The sequence below is a fragment of the Typha latifolia genome, chromosome 1 (genome assembly GCF_019914945.1).
Source record: "Typha latifolia isolate L0001 chromosome 1, TyphaL0001v2, whole genome shotgun sequence".
Classification (NCBI taxonomy): domain Eukaryota; kingdom Viridiplantae; phylum Streptophyta; class Magnoliopsida; order Poales; family Typhaceae; genus Typha; species Typha latifolia.
The window spans coordinates 9,410,083-9,428,510 of record NC_133086.1 but is presented as its reverse complement, the minus strand read 5'-3'; the positions used below and the strand labels follow the sequence as shown (position 1 = coordinate 9,428,510).

The window sequence follows — 18,428 nt, the reverse complement described above, 5'->3', positions numbered from 1 at the left end:
TTTTTAAAGGTGCGCTTAAAATAATGCAAAACGGTACAATACCAAAATTTCCATTGGTTTTTACTGTAGCAGAACGGCAAATACTATAGCATAACGGGCAAATTATTATAGCAGAACGGGCGGGCTACTGTAGCAGAACGGACGAGCCTAGTTGCGGGCCAAATGAGCGAGCTTCTGGGCCAGGTCGGGCGGGCAAAGGGCTGGCCTGTGTCGCCCATGGGTAGTTCAGGCTTGGGTTGGGCCTAAACCGGGCCATTTGATCAAGTCTACTTAGTCTATAGAGAGAAAAAAAATTGAAAAATAGGCAAAGTCCAAGTTCAAATCTAAATAAAATTTGGAAAGCCTAATCCTACTAGTTTAAGAAAACCAAAATAATGAATTTTATTAAGAAAACTAAAACCAAGTAAAAAAAAAATCAAATACCACCTAAATTATGAGAACCTAACTCAAGTTAAAAAATTAAAAATGAGCCTAGAAATGAAAAGCCGAGAACGAATAGTAAAAGTAAAACGCGCGACAGATACGCTCCCATAATTTTTTTAGCGTGAAAAACTTTTCGATGCGCCGAGAGGAAGAAACCACAGATTTGTCTAAATGAAATAAATTTATATCACATCGTCTGTAGAAATAAGAAATACTTACAAACCCTTAGATTGACCGTTCTCTAATTATTGAAGCTTGTGTATCTTATGTTAAGTTCATCTTAATTAACTACTCTATGAATAGATTGCCTCTGGATCATATTCGCAATTTATCGCTGTGGATCACTCATCAAACTCTTAGGTGATCAGTGATAGATTATTAGTGGTCAATGGTGGTAGCCTATGTAGACGCCGTTTAGTTCCTTCAATACTTTAGAATCAATATCTATTAAAGCTAAACACTCAAATATATAAACAAGTTCTCCTAACACTAGATTAGAATTTAACTCTATGGAAAAACTAAAACACTCTTTCAATTTGAGCCTAGAAATTCTTTGAGTTCTCACCTAGATGGATGTCATAAACTTTGGCTCTTAGTCTCTTAAATTGATACGAGAAACATCTATGATTCATTTTAGGATGTCTTTCTAAACCTGATATGTCTTTTCTATACTATTGTAACAATCTAGAATTTTAAAAATAAATATAAATAAATAGATAAAGATAATTATTTAGATAATGAGATATTTAGTTTGATCCTTAATACTAGGATTTGGATTAAATTAAATTAATATTTTTATTAGGTATATTTTAAGTAAGAGAAGAGATTAGAATTTTTGACCTAGGACTTATATTTTTGTATCTATATAAAGGATGGGTTAGAAAAAGAAGAAGAAAAGAAACCCTAGACTTTATGACATCGGACATAAATATAAAGAAAATGAGAGAAAAAAGGGGAAAAAAGAAAGAAAGACAATGATGGGGCACATTGGAATCCATGTGGATGATGATTAGGATTTAAAAACTAGATAAATTGGCATTAAGCGATCAACAAGTTCTCACTCATACTTTCTTAAATTTTTATTATTCTAACAATATAAAGTTAATGAATTGAAAAGTTTCTCTTTTATTCTTATCATGTCAATTTTATGAGATAAGAAATTAATATGTTGATGTCAATTATGCTACATATATAGGAAATTAAGAAATTTATTATTTTAAGAATTTTCATTGAAGAATTAGAGATATCAAGATTATTTACATTTTATAGAAAATTCAGTTTTATTATATTTTCAAAATAAAAAGGGATTGTGATATTTATATTTCTAACATATTAGGAACATTTCAATTTAAATGAATTTTATATTTAGGAAATTATTTAGTATTATATTTTTAGAAAATAACATATTCGAGCACTAAATAAAATATAAGAGTTCTTTATATAAAAATAATAATTTTTGAGAAGATCATAAATAAAATATTATTTATAAAATGAGAAATTTTATGGGATTGAATGTAAGATTTTTTTATTATATTATAAGATCCAGAATCATATAGGGAGGATCTAGCATAGAGGAACGCAAATAACTATAAGCAATTTTAGGAAAGTGACTCCTCTATAATCTAAGGGTAGTATAAATATGATATGATAATGCTAGCATTTTGATACTATAGTAATATTATGATATCTATGTTCATGTGTTATTTATTAGCATTTATGCATTATTATTTCATTAGGACTGAATACATGTTTTGCATATTTTATGCGCTTTAGTTATGATGACCATGTCGTGTGTATTAAACCTTGCACCACGTACACGTATCATCAAGTAATTAGATCTCATCTGAGTAGTACCCTTGTACTCACTTAGTTAGGGTTAAGGACAGAGAGTGTATATATATATTGGTCCACATCTGAGATTGTTAATCTTAGGTGGACAATTAGGTAAACTATACATCGAGTTTTAGTAGGCAGGTTTATTGTCAAGAATGCAGATCGATCACTTATTGATCTTAAAAATAATGATTATGATTATAATTCTAGCAATACGAGATGGCGCACGATTAAGGTATCTTTTCGAGACAGGGGCTCGTGATTTTTCGCACTAGATGCGGTAATGAATGTGAGGCTATAGATATCTAATCATATACATCGTCATTAGGCATATATGGGCGACATTATCGAGATATTTATTCCTCTTCGTTGATTAAGGATCTAGGAGAGCTTATAATATTATTTATTATGATATGGAGACTCTCGAAGAGCATGTGGGGATTGTTAATTACCATGAACTTGAGACTCTTAGAGAGCATGTTGCCATGAGTTATGATTTTATTCTATCAATAAACCTTTGTTATTTAATTTATGAGTTTAACATATTATTATTTGAGTATGATTTATATTATTGCATTTTGTATTATACTGTTCTTACGCTATAGATGCGTATACTTGCTGGGGTTTATACCCACCACCTTATGGTGGAATATTTTTGAGATTAATAGATACAATCGAGGTCGTGGAGAAGCAGGTGAGGACTAGCTAAATTATTATTTATTAGTCATGTTGCCTATGTGTGGGTAATTATCTACATCTAGATATATCATGGACATGTATTTTAGAAGCTTTTTTAGAAGCTTGCTGCAGCCTGTGATAAATTTGCATTCTTTGTTGAATTAATTTTGGTAAACTTTGGTTTATTATTATAGATACTTTGTTGAAATGTTTGACCAACAGATCACGTGAGCACCACATGAGTTCTATCCACGTGAGGACGATGTACGGCAGTTGGTATTTCAATTTGGTACTAAAGTTAGGTTTACTACTAATCTGACAGATCTCTAGAATATTGTCCATATGAAGCATAGAGACTGCAAATAAAATAATAATTCAAATTATTCATGTTGCCAGTATATATGAATTAGGATCATAACAATTCAAATTTCATAAAGTTACGAAACTTATTTTAAAAAGAGTAGAATGTAACAACCCAAAATTTTAAAAATAAACAAATAAATAATTAATTAAATATAATTATTTTGATAATAAGATATTTGGTCTAATTCTTCAGATTTGGATTAATTTGAAATAATATTTTTATCAAGTATATCTTTAAGTAAGAAAAGAGATAAAAATCCCTAACCTATTATGACTTATATTTTTTATCGAAATAAATAGGGAGGCTTAGAAAAAAAAGAAAATAAAAACCTAAGATTTATGGCGTCGGTACTGAAAAAATAGAAATTATACTTGAAAGAAGAAGGGAGAAAAAAAAAAAATAGCATATCATATAAAAAGAGAATAGAGAGGAATTATATTCATCATATTATTAGATCCACAACTATATAGGAAGGATCTTCGTGACACAGTGGAAAGCAAATAACTATGAGCAATTTTAGGCAAGTGACTTTTCTATAATCTATGAATAGTGTAAACATGATGTGATAATACTATAGTAATATTATGACACATATGTTCATGTGTTATTTATTAGCATTTATGTATTATTATTTCATAATTATTGAATATATGTTTTGCACATTGTACTCCTTTTATATTGCAATGATCATGCTATGTGTATAAGACATTACACCACATACACGTATTACCAAGTAGTTAAATCTCATCTCAACAATACCATTGAACTTACACAGCTAGAGTTAGTGGCAGTGCATTTATATTACTTGGTCCACGCTTGAGATTGTAAGCAGGGCTGTCAATAAAACCTATGGGTTTGTGAGGCTTGTGGGCTCAGCTCGAGCTCTAAATAAGCTAAGCCAAGCTAATTTTTTAAGCTCAATGTATTATCGAGCCAAGCCAAGCTCTAGCTCGCTCAAGCTCGATTTAATTAGGCTCGATACTATAGCATATATATATATATATATATCAGATGCAGGATGCCCTCGCTCTCTCAATTCTTATTCTGTAACCTTAGATCGCGCCCACACTCTTCAGTTCTCACTGACCATCCTCATCGAACATTGGAGCATCCTGTGCAGTCAAGGATGGAGACTCCTATGCTTTTGGCACTTCTTGTCGAGTTCAATGATGGCATTTTCGATCATCCTCTTCATCGTCATCGGAGTCACCACTTTGTGAGAGCTCTGCTCTAGCTACAGGTGTGAGAGACGTGCGAAGACTCCACTCTCCGGCAAGCTCTTGTCGTCACTAGCGAGGGCTTCTTTCGACGAGGCCGAAATGAAGACGATGGCCTTCATTCTCGTCCAGGAAGGAATTGGAAATGCTAATGGCCTCTCTATAACATCCCTCAGCCATCTCCCTCCTTTATTGCCTCATCGATGCTTGGGCCCCAAATCCTCCCATTAAGCTGTCGAGCCGAGCTCGAGCCTCATTGAGCTAGAGATGTGTTGAGCCGAGCTCAACTTTTCTAGATTGAATCGAGCTTGAGCTTGAGCCAAGTAAAACTTTTTTACCTCTCAAGCCGAGTCAAGCTGGCCTAGCTCGCTCAAGCTTGACTTATTTACACCCCATAATTGAAACGAGTATGAGCAGGTGTGTTTACTGCCGAGTATGGAGGTCGGACACTTATTGATCTTGAAAATAATGATTATGAGGTAGGCTTTATAGCACTAGCAGTACCCAATGGCGCATGATTAGGATGTCTTTCCGAGCTAAAGGCTCATGATTTTTTGCACTAGGTGCGGTGATGAGTGAGGATGGGCTTACGATCAAAGTTTAGTCTGAGGCTACAGATATCCGATCATATGTAACGTTGTTAAGTGTTTATGAACGACATTACCACTAAATATCTATCCTCCTCATTGATTGAGACTTTAGGAAAGCTTATGATGTTATTTATTATGATATTGAGGCTCTCAAAGAGTATGTGATATTGTTAAATGCTTCATACTTGACTCTCGGAGAACATGTTGCCATGAGTTATGATCTTGTTTTATCAAAGAACCTTCATTATTAAATTTATGAGTTTAATATGTTGTCATTTAAGCATGATTTATTTTATCACATTTTATATTATACTATTCTTATATTATATATGCATATACTTACTAGAGTTTATACTTACCACCCTTTGGTGGAATATTTTTTGAATTAATAAATGCAATCAAGGTTGTGGAAAAGCAAGTAAGGATTAGTTAGATTGTTATTTAATTTATAGTATTAGTCAACATTGTTCCTGGATAGGTATTTATCTACTATGTCACCGAAATATATTTTAGAGACTTATTGCAACCTGTGATAAATTTAAATTCTTTGTTGGATTAATTTTGATAAACTTTGATTTATTATGTTAAAATTATATTATAATGAGACATGTGTAGGAGACATTGCACTCCCTCTCTTTTGTGACTTTGTCATTGCTAAGTAGGAGCTACCACCGGATTATCAATGGCCTAAGTTTACCGGATCCGGGGGAACAACTCCCATTTTCCTATCACTTCAATTGGGAACTACCAAAATAATAACCACACTCAACGTTCTACTACCTTTTTGTTTCCTCTTGAAGCTAAATGCACATTTATGTGCCTTTATATAGATATTCTAATCACTCTTGCGCTTATAAGCCCAATTATTTTAAAAGGGCCCAAGAGATTAAATTAACTTTATAAAACTCTATTATAAAGGTATAAATAACATTTAATTAGATTTTAATATATATATATATATATATATATATATATTATAGAAAATATATAATAGTGAGCTGATAAAGAACTAATGAGATCAAATAAACTTTAAAAAACTCTAGTATAAATGTATAAATAATATTTAGTTAGATTTTAATATATATACATATAGAAAATATATAATAGTGACCTGAGTCAGGTCGATCTGGTCTATAAAAATGTCATCAAGTCCAAGCCCGACCTGATATTTAATTGAGCTTAAACTTTCCTGGCTCGGTCCATTCAGTCAAAAAAAGCTTTGATTTTACCTAATAAAAAGGTGGTTAGGATCAGTCGAGTCGAGTAGGCGGAGATACACAATGCTTGGTTCTACTTATAATCCATGACTTTTGTTCATGAACAATTATAACTATTTACATTGGAAACTCCTGGATTTTTATAACTCATGGGTCCTAATCTCTTCCATGAGTTTAGATTTTAGACACTTAATAAGAGAATTTGACTCCAACAAGGGTGTCAAGTCAGCATCTTTGACTTTTATAAAATAGTGTCTTAATTGGCTACTCTTTCAATAGAAAGACATATCATAATTAATTTTATCCCATCCTCAGGAGGATCGGTTTTTTTGATAATTTCTTACCCCAATTAATTCAAAGGCTAATCAAGGCATTGGCATTCCATATGTGTATATATTATTGATTAATCACCGTGAACGCAAAAAGTCTCGTTAAGATCAGTGTTAGGGGTGAAAATGGGTCCGATTAACTCTAACCCAACTCGCTATCCGACCCGATTCGGATCGAATTCGGATAAAAAATTTCTATCCCATTCGGATATGGATTCAGATACGGATAGAATTTTAAAAAAAAAATTGGCATACGAATTCCAATACGGGTCGGATATATTTTTCGGATTCGGATACGAATATCGGATATCCGTTTACCCGCATATTTTTTTAAATGATTTACAGTTTTTAGTTTGCTTATTTAAATAGTAAATATTAATATTGTTACTAATAATACGTTATATATTATTTATAGAGATTAATTTCTCTAATTTTATATATTTGACATACAAAAAAATTATTTGTTATAAAACTCTTAATAATTTTATATTAATTATATCTAAATAAAATATTATAATATTTTAAATTCAATCAATATCCGTTTAAGATCCGATGCTCTATCCGAAAATTATCTGTATCCGTTTAGTTAGGATATGATTTTAAATTTTGCTATACGTCCAATATCCATATCTAAATCTGTATCTAGACTAAAAATATAAATCCGAATATAGATTAAGCACTATCCAATCCGTTTTCACTTCTAATCAGATAGCGCAAAAACCACAAAAGCTGAGCTGGAGCAGTACCAACCCTAGTATGCCCATACCCTGAGATCGTACCAGCGTTAACAAATCAGTCATAAGGTGGCCTTCGGAATACTCACCAATAGAGATCCGGCTAAGAAAAAGAGGAAGAAAATAAATAAAACAAAAGTCCTACTAGTTTATAAACTATTAAATTTTCAAATAAATAAGTTGCGTAAGATGGTTTCTTGTTTCCTTTTTTTATATTAAGAAAAGATTGGAGATTAAACCTCAATTTAAAATTAATCTGGTGGTCTACTGCTGTATCGATCTATATAAATTGTCATAGTATTTCACCTAATAAACGTGCCATGCATCATTAACATCACCTAGTAAATGTTTAGTTGATCTATCACGAGGTTTGTATTTCATATAGGACAACTTTATTTGTTTGTTTATTTATATATTTGGAAGAAAAGAGTAGATTAGTTAGATTCCATTATTGGGTTTCTTATTAAATAAATTGCTGTGACGGCACGATAAGGAGATGACCTAGAATTCAAGTAAAAGTACAAGAAATTCAAATAAGAGTTTACATGATTTGACTTAAAATCTATATCCACAGACGAAAGATTCCACTAATAATAAAATAATAGTATAAAGTTAGAAATAATTATTAGAATCCTAACTCACCTCCACCTAAATTTTTATAATTTTCTTATGTTCGTATCAGTCCATATATGATTCATAACATTGGTATTAGAGCCGATGTTCCTCAGACAATGGTGAACACGTGATCTAAAGCTAACCCAGGGGAGACCACTGCCATGGAGGACCAAAAAATCATCTCCATCCTCGATGATGAGCCATCAGCATGCGGGAAGGCGTTATTCAAAGAACTTTCAACCGAATTGAAAAAGAACTCGAATGAGATCTAAACTGCCCTCAAAGACTCATTTCAGGCCTTGACAAAGGTCCTACTAGTCGCCCTCCACCTCCCCGCACCACTTGCGTCATTGGCCACCATGGAATAGGCACCACCTCCACTTTCAAGTACTAATAATGGTAAAACCTTGAAGATCATCCAAACTGTGGCAACCATCCATTCTCCGATTGAAATGGAGCACCCTCCATCCTTGCAGATCGAGCACTCCATCATAGCAACACCAGAGCAGCCCCTAGCAACGGTCATGATGCTGTCTTCCCCACTCGCGGTGGAAGCTAGGGCCAAAAACTCTTCCTTTTCATCGAAGGCGATCCAGGTGCTCCCGATCCAAGCCATCACATCCACTTCCTTCCTTAGACCATCTACACCTAAGTCATGGCCTAATCTATATGCACTAAGACCCAGGCTCAAATTTGGTCTAAGCCAACCGCGACTAAGATAAACCAAATTTGAGCCCTTAAGGCAAGTCTAATTAAAGCCCATCTTCATATAAATCTCTAGCAGCCCTTAAGGCAAGTCTAATTAAGTTAAGTAAGCATTTAAGATAAGTTCAATGAAGTCATGTAAGCCTTTTAAACAAGTCCAATTAAGTCATGTAAGCCTTTAAGGCAAGTTCTAATTCAAGTCGTGTTAGCCTTTAGAGCTAAGTCCGAGTATGACTCATTATACCCCACCTCTATATATAGAGAGGCGGGGCTTTTTTGTTATTCATCTAAGAATCCAAGAATCTAATAATCCAAGCATTGAGAGAAATCTAAGTTTAGCCAGCTATTATTTTCGTCCTTATTTTTTACTTTAGCCGTTAGATTGTCTTTATCTTCATAGGAGTAGATCATAACTGTAGATCCCTTTCAAGCGTCCAAACTTTAGCCACCTCCTACCTCCAGCAACCACCCTACTACACAGCTGTCCACCGCCACCCTTGGCCATCCACCACCCTCCGACGACCGTCACAACATTAAAAATTACCGTTATACCCTCTTTGACCTATCTCCACTATTTTATTTTTAACTTTTTATCCTAACCTCTGATTTAGGTGAAGCTAAAGCCATTAGAACTCTAACTCACGAGGCTATCTTTACTTAAATTTTTATAATTTTTTTACATCCGGATAGGTCCAGATCTAGTTCGTAGCATGAGCTATGGGTTAAACCACATATGCTAAGACCTTGGCTTGAGCCACCTGCGGCTAGAATAGACTATGGCTCAAAACAGTGGGCCCTAGAGCAGAACCCACCATAGGCCCCTCCTCTATGTCGTAGACTAGATCCATATGAAAATTAAGGACATAAAGTTCGAGAGCGAACGAAGGTTTGGAAACCACCATGAACACCTTGAGGACAAGGTGATCGAAAGCGTGGTGGATTGATGCGAACCGGGTCAGATCGAATCACATCAATAGGAGATTGGGCTCAATGAATTGAGTATAGTTATCTTATCTTCTTATTTGCTTTAATTAGAGTCTTATTATGTTAGAATTTCTTAGTTAACTAATTTAACTCTGTGTAGTTTTGAGAAAATATTCGCAAAATATTTTATAGACGTTAAAATAATATCAAACCAATTGGATAAAATCGCCAACCTCTAGATCTATAACTCTCGTATTCAGCAACAAAATGAAGGATTAATCCGAGAAAGATAAGGAAGGCTGATTTAGTCAAGTTAGTTAGTTAGCTTTATCTTATTATTTAAATTTTAAATAGATCTGATAATCTGCATATGGATCCGATCCGCTAAGAATTTTTACTCCTATAAATAGGAGTGGACATGTGCTGATAATAATCATGGAATAGTATCATGGAATGAATATTGAGTTAAGTTAAGTTCTAAGAGTAGATTATAGTTGTAGAAGCTCCAACACTTTTAAACTCTAACCACCACCTTCCTCTAGTAGCCACCCTACCCTATGGCCGTTCGCCACCACCCTTGGCCGTCCGCCACCCTTCAACGACCGCTGCAACATCGATTATTTACCGTTCTGCCCCGTTCTGACCTATCTCCAGTTTTTTATTTTTAACTTTTTATCCCGACCTCAGATTTAGGTGAACCTAGAGCCATTAGAACCCTAACTTCATGAAGCTACCATTACCTATATTTTTATAATTTTTTTACATTCGAATCAGTTCAGATCTGGTTCGTAACAATCTAAATCCGTATTCAAATTTTTCTTTTTCAGAAAAAAAATCCATATCTAGATTGGATAGAAACTTTTTATCCGAATTCGATCCGAATAAGAACGACTAGCTAGTCGAGTCGGAGTTAATCCCGCCCATATTTACCCATATTATTAACATGATGAGCTAGTCAAGGTAATGATGTATTCTATTTTATTCAATTAGGCATTGTTTTTTTTATAAAAAAATATTCCCTTTAGATTTATAATTTTCAATTTTTTAAATTAATAATTCATGCATGACACATTTCAATTCTCACTACCATTTTTGTTGGTCTCAATAAGAAATACTTCATCTCCGAATGTGAGCTTGCAAAACAGAATTCAGTGCACAAAACTCATACTACGCGGGGCTTAAAAAGCAAAAAATAATGTACAATAGTTTATTATCATTTTAAGAAATTAAACATAAAATAAATTAAACTTAATTTTAAATCATCATTAATGGGCAAATTTGTAATTTTAAATTGTTCGCTGAAGTTTTTTGCTACAATATTCATAATCAAAATTTCTAATTGTTCTTAAGGAGAGTCAAACGACCAATCTATTTAATATACGAATTGTCCGACGGTTAAATCTTACCAATTCATAACACAGATTAAGGGTTCAACTTCTTTGCATTGAATTAATGTTTGATGATTTTTTTTTCAATCAAAGTGTTATATGCACTATAGTTTATTTATTTTTTTTTCAGATGATTGGCTCAATTGTCTAACTTATATATCGAAAATGACTAGTCTTTTTATCTAAGAGACTCATAATCTATTACTATTTTTCAAGTACATTCTTTCACATACATCTATTTTTTACTTCCTAAGCTATCAACCTTCTCTAGATATGACCCCTGAGTTTTTTATTTTTCTGGGGTATATAATGACTATCTAACGGAAGAGGTAAAGTGAGGTCTTTTGATAGTTTAGGGATAGTTCATAGAGTAAAAAAGTTTTATTTCTTCTTTTATTATCCACATAGAACCCACTAAATAAACTAAAAAGAATATCCATATAGATCCCCGGAACTAAAAAATAAAAAATACATAGAGTCTTTTGAACTAAAAATTTTCTTAGAGAGCAGAGCAGATAGATCATAATAAATACAAGGAATGAATGTGCCATTATCACCAAGAAAAAAGTAATGAAAGCTAGTGTTTATACACTTCTGAACCAGGGGAAGGTGGAGTTGTTCATATTATCTTATAACTTAGCTTTTATATACATTTAAACCACCTGTTTCATACTCTTCACAAGATAGATGATGCTCCATAAAATTTGGCACATTTCACTGTGATCAACTTACAAACATGTGCTAATCTCGCTTATTAAATTCCCAACTTTCTATATCCTTAAATTTCCAACTTGTTATATAAAAATATTGTGATTGTTAATTCAGCATCATTAATTAATAAGATGTGCATGTGCACCCTAATAAACAAAGACGATGTTATTTATAATATATTCAAAATGTAGGATGTTATTTATATTATTCTCTTTTTCTATTACATGAAAGTTTTTTTAATTATGCGAACGACTAGCTAGTCGAGTCGGAGTTAATCCCGCATAATTAAAAGAATCCCATTCTTTTAATTATTTATATTGTTCTCTTTCTAGTCGAGTCGAAGTGTGGGTGTGTGATTTTTTTTTTTAAAAGATAGGATTCGCCTTTGTTACCTTTAATCTATATTTGTGCTTCGCGGCGCTTTAAAATTTCGAAACTAAAAATAAAAAAGTGAAATTAAACTACTCTTTAATTTATTTTATACAACTAAACATCAAAATTAGAGAAGATTTTAAAAGTGACAAGTTTTTTTCCCTTCATATTCTAGCCACCATACAACAACATTTAGAAACAAATTAAAAATCAGTATGATAAGGGGTGTGTTTTTGAAAATTTTCGTGAGAAGTAATCACATAACGTCACCTGAGTTCAACAAGATTAAAAAAAAGGGAAATTTGTATATAACACCCTGCATTTTAGCTAAATTTGTATTTACACTTTATATTTTTACTATTTATAAATCGAGCCCTATGATTTAGAAAATATATGTAGAAAACATCCTGAGTTAGATTTAAATTAACACTGTGAGAATATTCCATTAACACTGTGAGAAAATATATGTCACGACCCTTGTCGGCTTCCCCAAGGTTGACTCCGATCTCGGCGGAGCTACCGCCAAGGGAGAGTAATAGGAGGAGCACTCGATCTCGGCGGCGTAGCCGAGGAGACCCGCTTGATGGGGCATCCGACGTCCTCGACGCTCACCTCTCGTCGACGTCCTCAAGTCTTGCCGGTGTCCTTGAGCCTCGCCTGAGTCCTCAAGGTTGACCCTCGATTTCGGCGGAGGGCTGCTCCCGGCCATCACGTCGCAAATGCGCGATCCCTACAAGAGAGGTTGGGATGACGAGGAGGGAGGAGGTAAGAGGTAGGAGGAAGGAATGAGGAGGGAGGAGAGAATGAGGTGGGAGGAGGGAGGAGGGTTGGGTTTAGTTGGTTTGGGTTGGGTTGAGTTGGGTTTAGTTGGTTAGTGGGTTGAGTTGGGTGTTAGTTGGTTAGTTAGTTTGGGTTGGGTTTAGTTGGTTAATGGGTTGGGTTGGGTTTAATTGGTTAAGTTGGGTTGGGTTGGGTTGGGTTGGGTTGGGTTGAGAATATTTTTATAATCTTCTTATAGTTAATTTAATCAAAATGTTCGGTTAAATTTAACTAACAAATCTAACGGTATTTTCTACACATATTCCCCAAATTATAAGGTTCGATTTATAAATAATAAAAATATAGTGTGTAAATATACATTTAACTAAAAGGAGCGTATTATATGCAAATTTTCAAAACCTGTTCAACCTCATTTAATTCACTCACATCTGGCACATTTCTCTTATGTTCCACGTTCTTTACTTAATTTGTATACTCATTAGATTCGCAGTGCTACCTCAACAAACCCATTTGCTCCTCTATTTAAACAAAGAATAGTACCTATGTGGTCCACTCTCTCTCTCTCTCTCTCTCTTTTCACTTTGCTAGAGATTGAACTAAGGAGCAGCATGGATGAAGACATGGAACAGGAGTTCAACTTCTACTGGGAGACACAGAGGTTCTTTGAGAGCTAACAACTTGATTGGTTTCTGCTTATTCCCATCTCTTGGGGGAGTAATCTTGGTGGGTCTTCTTGTCTTTGCCCAAATTTGGACATCATTAATTCTCTAATTTGATGCAGTTGGGGGTTGGATGAGGCCATCTCAGGCTACACTGCCGAGAGCTCCGCCGACGGCGCAGGATCATCGTCGACGGCGGCGGCAACTAAGAACATAGCCACCGAGAGGAACCGCCGAAAGAAGTTGAACGAAAGCCTCTACTCCCTCCGAAGTGTTGTCCCCAACATCACTAAGGTAAAGATTAATGTAATATAAATAATACCCATCACTTTGTTGACGTATTATGTATGCTTACATTATTACATATGTTGAGCGTGGTAGATGGACAAGGCGTCGATCATCAAGGACGCCATTGACTACATCCAAGAGCTTCAAGAACAAGAGAGGAAGATCTCGGCAGAGATATCCGATTTCGAGTCAGGGAAAGAGGGTACGGCATCCTCGTTATGTGACCTTGAGCATGATGATCGTCCTTCCTATATGCGAAGAAAGAAGAAGAGAAGCACGCAGAGATTGCCTTCAGCTCCAATATCCTCCACCGATTCGAGCTCTCTATCCATCAATATTCTCGAAGTACTCTCTCTCTCTCTCTCGCTTCGATAATTTAATGAATGGGCCAAAGATATTTTGGAAAAGTATACCTCTAGTCCCTAAATATTCTAAAGTAGATATTATATTTTCGTACTCTAATCTAGAATAGGAAAACATTAAATAGGATGTTTGATGATAAATTTTATGTGATCTACAGTTGAGGTAAAAATATAAACAAGAAGTAAAATATTAACTCAAATACTCTTAGTTTGAAACATAAATTTAAATTATAGTATTCTTATTTCTTATAATTATGCAATGCATACTTGATTAAGAAGATATGAGATAAGCTGAAAAATTGAGCGAGAAAACTAATTAACCTTAGTAGGAGAGGGGAGAGTATTTTGGAAATAGCCTGAGTCAAATTAGAAGTAAAATTTAATTGGGGTTATTTGTGAATAATTTGAATAATATTTCTAATATAAAGTAGGAATATTTTGATGTTTAATTATAAATTTAGAGTAGTGTTCTTTACTGTAGAATAAGAAATTCCTTAACCCTAAACCAAATAGGGGCTTAGTGACCGTAGTTGAATCATCATTTGCCTTCAAGATACAAGAGCAGAATTTAAGATATATTACTAAGGGAGTATGTATCAAAAAACCCATTAGTTCTTAAAGTAGCAAGATTAAGCTCAAGTGTACAACTCCTATGTAAATTGTGTTTATTCCATTATAAAAAAATGTATATATCTAGTATAGAAAATGTATGTGCTTAATTTCTAAGAGTCCATTCTTGCTATTACAAAAATTTAGGGATTTTTTTTTGGGTGCAAATGCCCTCAATGCCCTTATTTTTTTAAAAGTTAATCTGATGAATGATGGATTTGATCATTTAGTTCCCAGTTTGAGTAGGTAAAATAAAAATAACTTGGCACTCATTGATTTTTCTTCTGGTGTGTAGCTAAGGGTGAATGAAATAGGTAATGGGACTTTGCTCATAAGCATCACTTGCAATAAAAAGAGGGGGGCCATGATTAAATTGACCAAGGTTTTGGAGTCTCTACACCTCAATATTACTACAGCCAACATCACCTCTTTCTCTGATAGCCTCTTGCATACTCTCTTTGTTGAGGTACTCTCTCTCTCTCTCTCTCTCTCTCTCTCTCTCTCTCTCTCTCTCCCCAATGAAGATAGCCTCTTGTAAGAAGGTTACACACACTCTCTCTCTCTCTACATCACCTTTTTTGTATTTGTCATTTCAATTCCATATTGGGATTTATTGCATGCTCATGAAATGCAATCTTTAAATCTAGTATATACTGACAACTTAATTTCTTTTATATCTTCGTTTACAATAAAATAAATACTGTTATTGAATAGTTGATGCTAATGTTAATCTGTTTTAGTGTGCCCCTAAAGAAAATTATTACAATTCAACATGCAAAATCTTGCCATTAGGATTTGAAATCTTGGGCCATGTCCACATAATGTCATAGCACTAAAGATATTCTCTTCCATTTACTGTATGTAAACCTGTGAAAATGTTGGTCATCTCGTTTTCTAAAGAATTTAACTAAGTTAGGTTTTTTTTTTCTTCTTTCAGACTGATGAAACGGACAGTGTCCAAATGAAAGAAATGATCAAGAATGCGATTGTTGAAGCTGATACCTCAAGAAGTCTAATAAGTTCTGCAAGTCTCTAGTCAAGTAGGATATTTTGAAGTTCTTGTTGCTGTTTAGTTTGCCCACTTCTCTTTCTTTTAATAAAAAAGAAATTGTTCTCTTCTGATCCTGCTAACTTCTTTTTTTTCCAACTTCTAGTACTAATTGAGGCAGTTGTCTAGAGAACACTACACTTAATAGAGGTAATTTACTTAGATTTTCTGTTTTAAGGATCGATATGCAGGTTAGACTAGAAATTACTTATCTTAAATCCTTAGGGACAAATTTAACAAATTTCTAACAATCAAATGTCTCCCAGAATCTACAATACCTAACCCTGAGTATGTGGAAAAGAAATTAAATCTTTATTCTTCAAAGATATAGCATGAAGTTCTTGATATTTGTGTACATGTTTACATAGACAAAAAGATCTCTAGGTTTTCAGTTATTATTTCTTGTGGTGCCAAAATATGACCTTAGCTAGAACTTAACTCTTTTTAATGGTACGAAAGTAAAGTTGATGATTTATATATATATAAAGATTACCTATTTTTATATGGTATGTGTTCTTCGACTTATAACAATTAGCAGGCCCTATTGTACTTCAGTTTCACTACCACTATATGAGAGTCTACGTTACTTTGTTGTGCAAGTGCCAAAAGTGACAGTAACCATCATAGTTAAGCAGACTATGATCCCCAAAGGAATTAATCAAGATTTATTTCTATCATTTTCTCCTGCATTAATTACTACATATAATAAGAAGGTATTACTGCGAAAGCTCTATCGTTTCATTCATCTTTCATCTCTCCTTAGCTTTCTTAGAAGATGAAGTCAACAAAGTCATGTCGATTTTCTACCAAAGGTGATATCATGGAACTTGGAATGGAGCTCATTTGGCTTTCAGTCTTAAAAGAGAAATGGCAAGTATATCAAAGGATTAGAGACGATCATTCCAACAAACTTTTCTCAAAAAAAAATTCTCTAAGGTGTTAATGATTAATAATTACTTCATATATCTCTTATTTCTATCTCTTAGACTGATACAAAAGGAGGAATATATCCTTGGATTTAGATATCTTCTCATCAGTCTGTGGTAATATCATTTTAATGTACTCTTCAAGAGCTTCCATAGTATATATATCCTATAAATTTATGGGGGTGAAGAGCTATTAACTTCTTGTGATGTGCATAATGGGAATTATATCCTTTTAGTAAAACAAAAAACAAAAGAAATACTTAGCTTAGTTAGAACTAATAGCTTCCAAAATTGTACACATCCGATTTGTAGAAAGTTGTTAAGACTTAGATTTTAATATTATAGAAATATATAAAGATGTTGTCTGTAAATAATTATTTAAAAAATACAATAAAGGTGGGTCTATTCAAATCTTAAGCTAGATTAGTAAGTAAAAGGATCCAAGGAAAAGGAAAGGATAAATGATTAAATACATCTTAATTATCCTTGTAATTTGGATCAAAATTAGTTTACTCCTCCAACTTTATTTTATACCACTACTCCTCTTTGTACTTTTTGATTGAATTGCAACTATAAACTCGGTTAACAATTTATGATAAAATAACTGACAAAAACATAAACATAAATGTATTCAAAGAGAAAGTTCAAGATGGGTTATTGATACAAACTAAAAGTATAGGAAAATAAAGTTATTTTTATTTAAAACGGTACTGTAAAATTTTGGATGAAATGCAACTTAGTCAAATGTATAAGGCACAGTGATCGAAACAAAACAAAGTTAAGGAGATAAAATTATTTTTGGTCCAAAGTATAGGGGTAATCTATTTAACCCATTTATTTGCTTATATACGAATCAGTGCATAAAATAATTGTTATGCAAGAAAATCAAAAGAAAGTTTGTAAGTTATAATAATTAAAGTCCTCGTATGGCCTAAAGAAAGTCCTTATGTTGATAAATGCATTTCTCTAAATTTACAACTTTTTATAGTGTACTTATTATTTGCTTGGATGTGGATGATTTGGTTATAAGTTAAGAAACTCTTCATTAGATGAAGGTTTTGAATAAAGTCATAGTGATTAAAGTTAAGAAACTCTTTATTTGAGAAAGTACTTCAAATCACAAGACATTTGGTATTTAAATAAGCTAGTAGTCTATATAATTCGTAATTTAAATTATGTGAAAATCATGGAAGATGTCTTGCTGAACTAGAGATTGTGACTATTCCAGGATGTACCATAATAGTGATAATACTTTTTATCCAAATATTTTGTATTGAAATTAGATAAGATCATGTGTATTGAGCCAAGTTTGATAAATGAGACCAGCTCAATCAAATAAGCTTGATAAGGCTCGATAAGACACGAAATAATTATTATATATTTTAAGATTTACTTAAGTTAATTATTATCTACTCTAATCTAACTGAGTTTAGTTCTAGATTTTAATTCTACAGCAGCCGGCCTGTTCTCCTACGCAGCTTTGCGGCAGCTGCCTCCATTGCCCTGTGTCCGTCCCCTGTCTTCCTTTTTCCAGTTGATGACAAAGAGAAACAGAGGAGTAATACAGCTAATAAAAGGCACAGTATAAAGGATAAAATGGAACAATACCAATCAATTGTAGACAATAGAAAAACTCGAATAGATCCTTATTAGGTC

General features: G+C 33.4%; 1 protein-coding gene across 1 annotated transcript; it reads left to right on the top strand.

The window, feature by feature from the left end:
- The first annotated feature begins 13,476 nt into the window (after positions 1–13,476).
- LOC140801619 (transcription factor bHLH35-like) lies at positions 13,477–15,872 on the top strand. The gene is made up of 5 exons (XM_073156820.1): positions 13,477–13,538; positions 13,662–13,833; positions 13,921–14,172; positions 15,094–15,264; positions 15,736–15,872. Exons 1-5 carry the CDS (start codon positions 13,489–13,491, stop codon positions 15,832–15,834), a joined length of 744 nt encoding a protein of 247 aa, XP_073012921.1. The 5' UTR covers positions 13,477–13,488; the 3' UTR covers positions 15,835–15,872.
- The last annotated feature ends 2,556 nt before the right edge of the window (positions 15,873–18,428 follow it).

Excerpts from the sequence above, each read along its gene's own strand:
- LOC140801619 (XM_073156820.1), top strand. The coding sequence starts at position 13,489 with ATGGATGAAGACATGGAACAGGAGTTCAACTTCTACTGGGAGACACAG. Across the intron at positions 13,834-13,920 it reads TTGTCCCCAACATCACTAAG|ATGGACAAGGCGTCGATCAT; the intron begins GTAAAGATTAAT and ends TGAGCGTGGTAG. Across the intron at positions 15,265-15,735 it reads TGCATACTCTCTTTGTTGAG|ACTGATGAAACGGACAGTGT; the intron begins GTACTCTCTCTC and ends TTCTTCTTTCAG.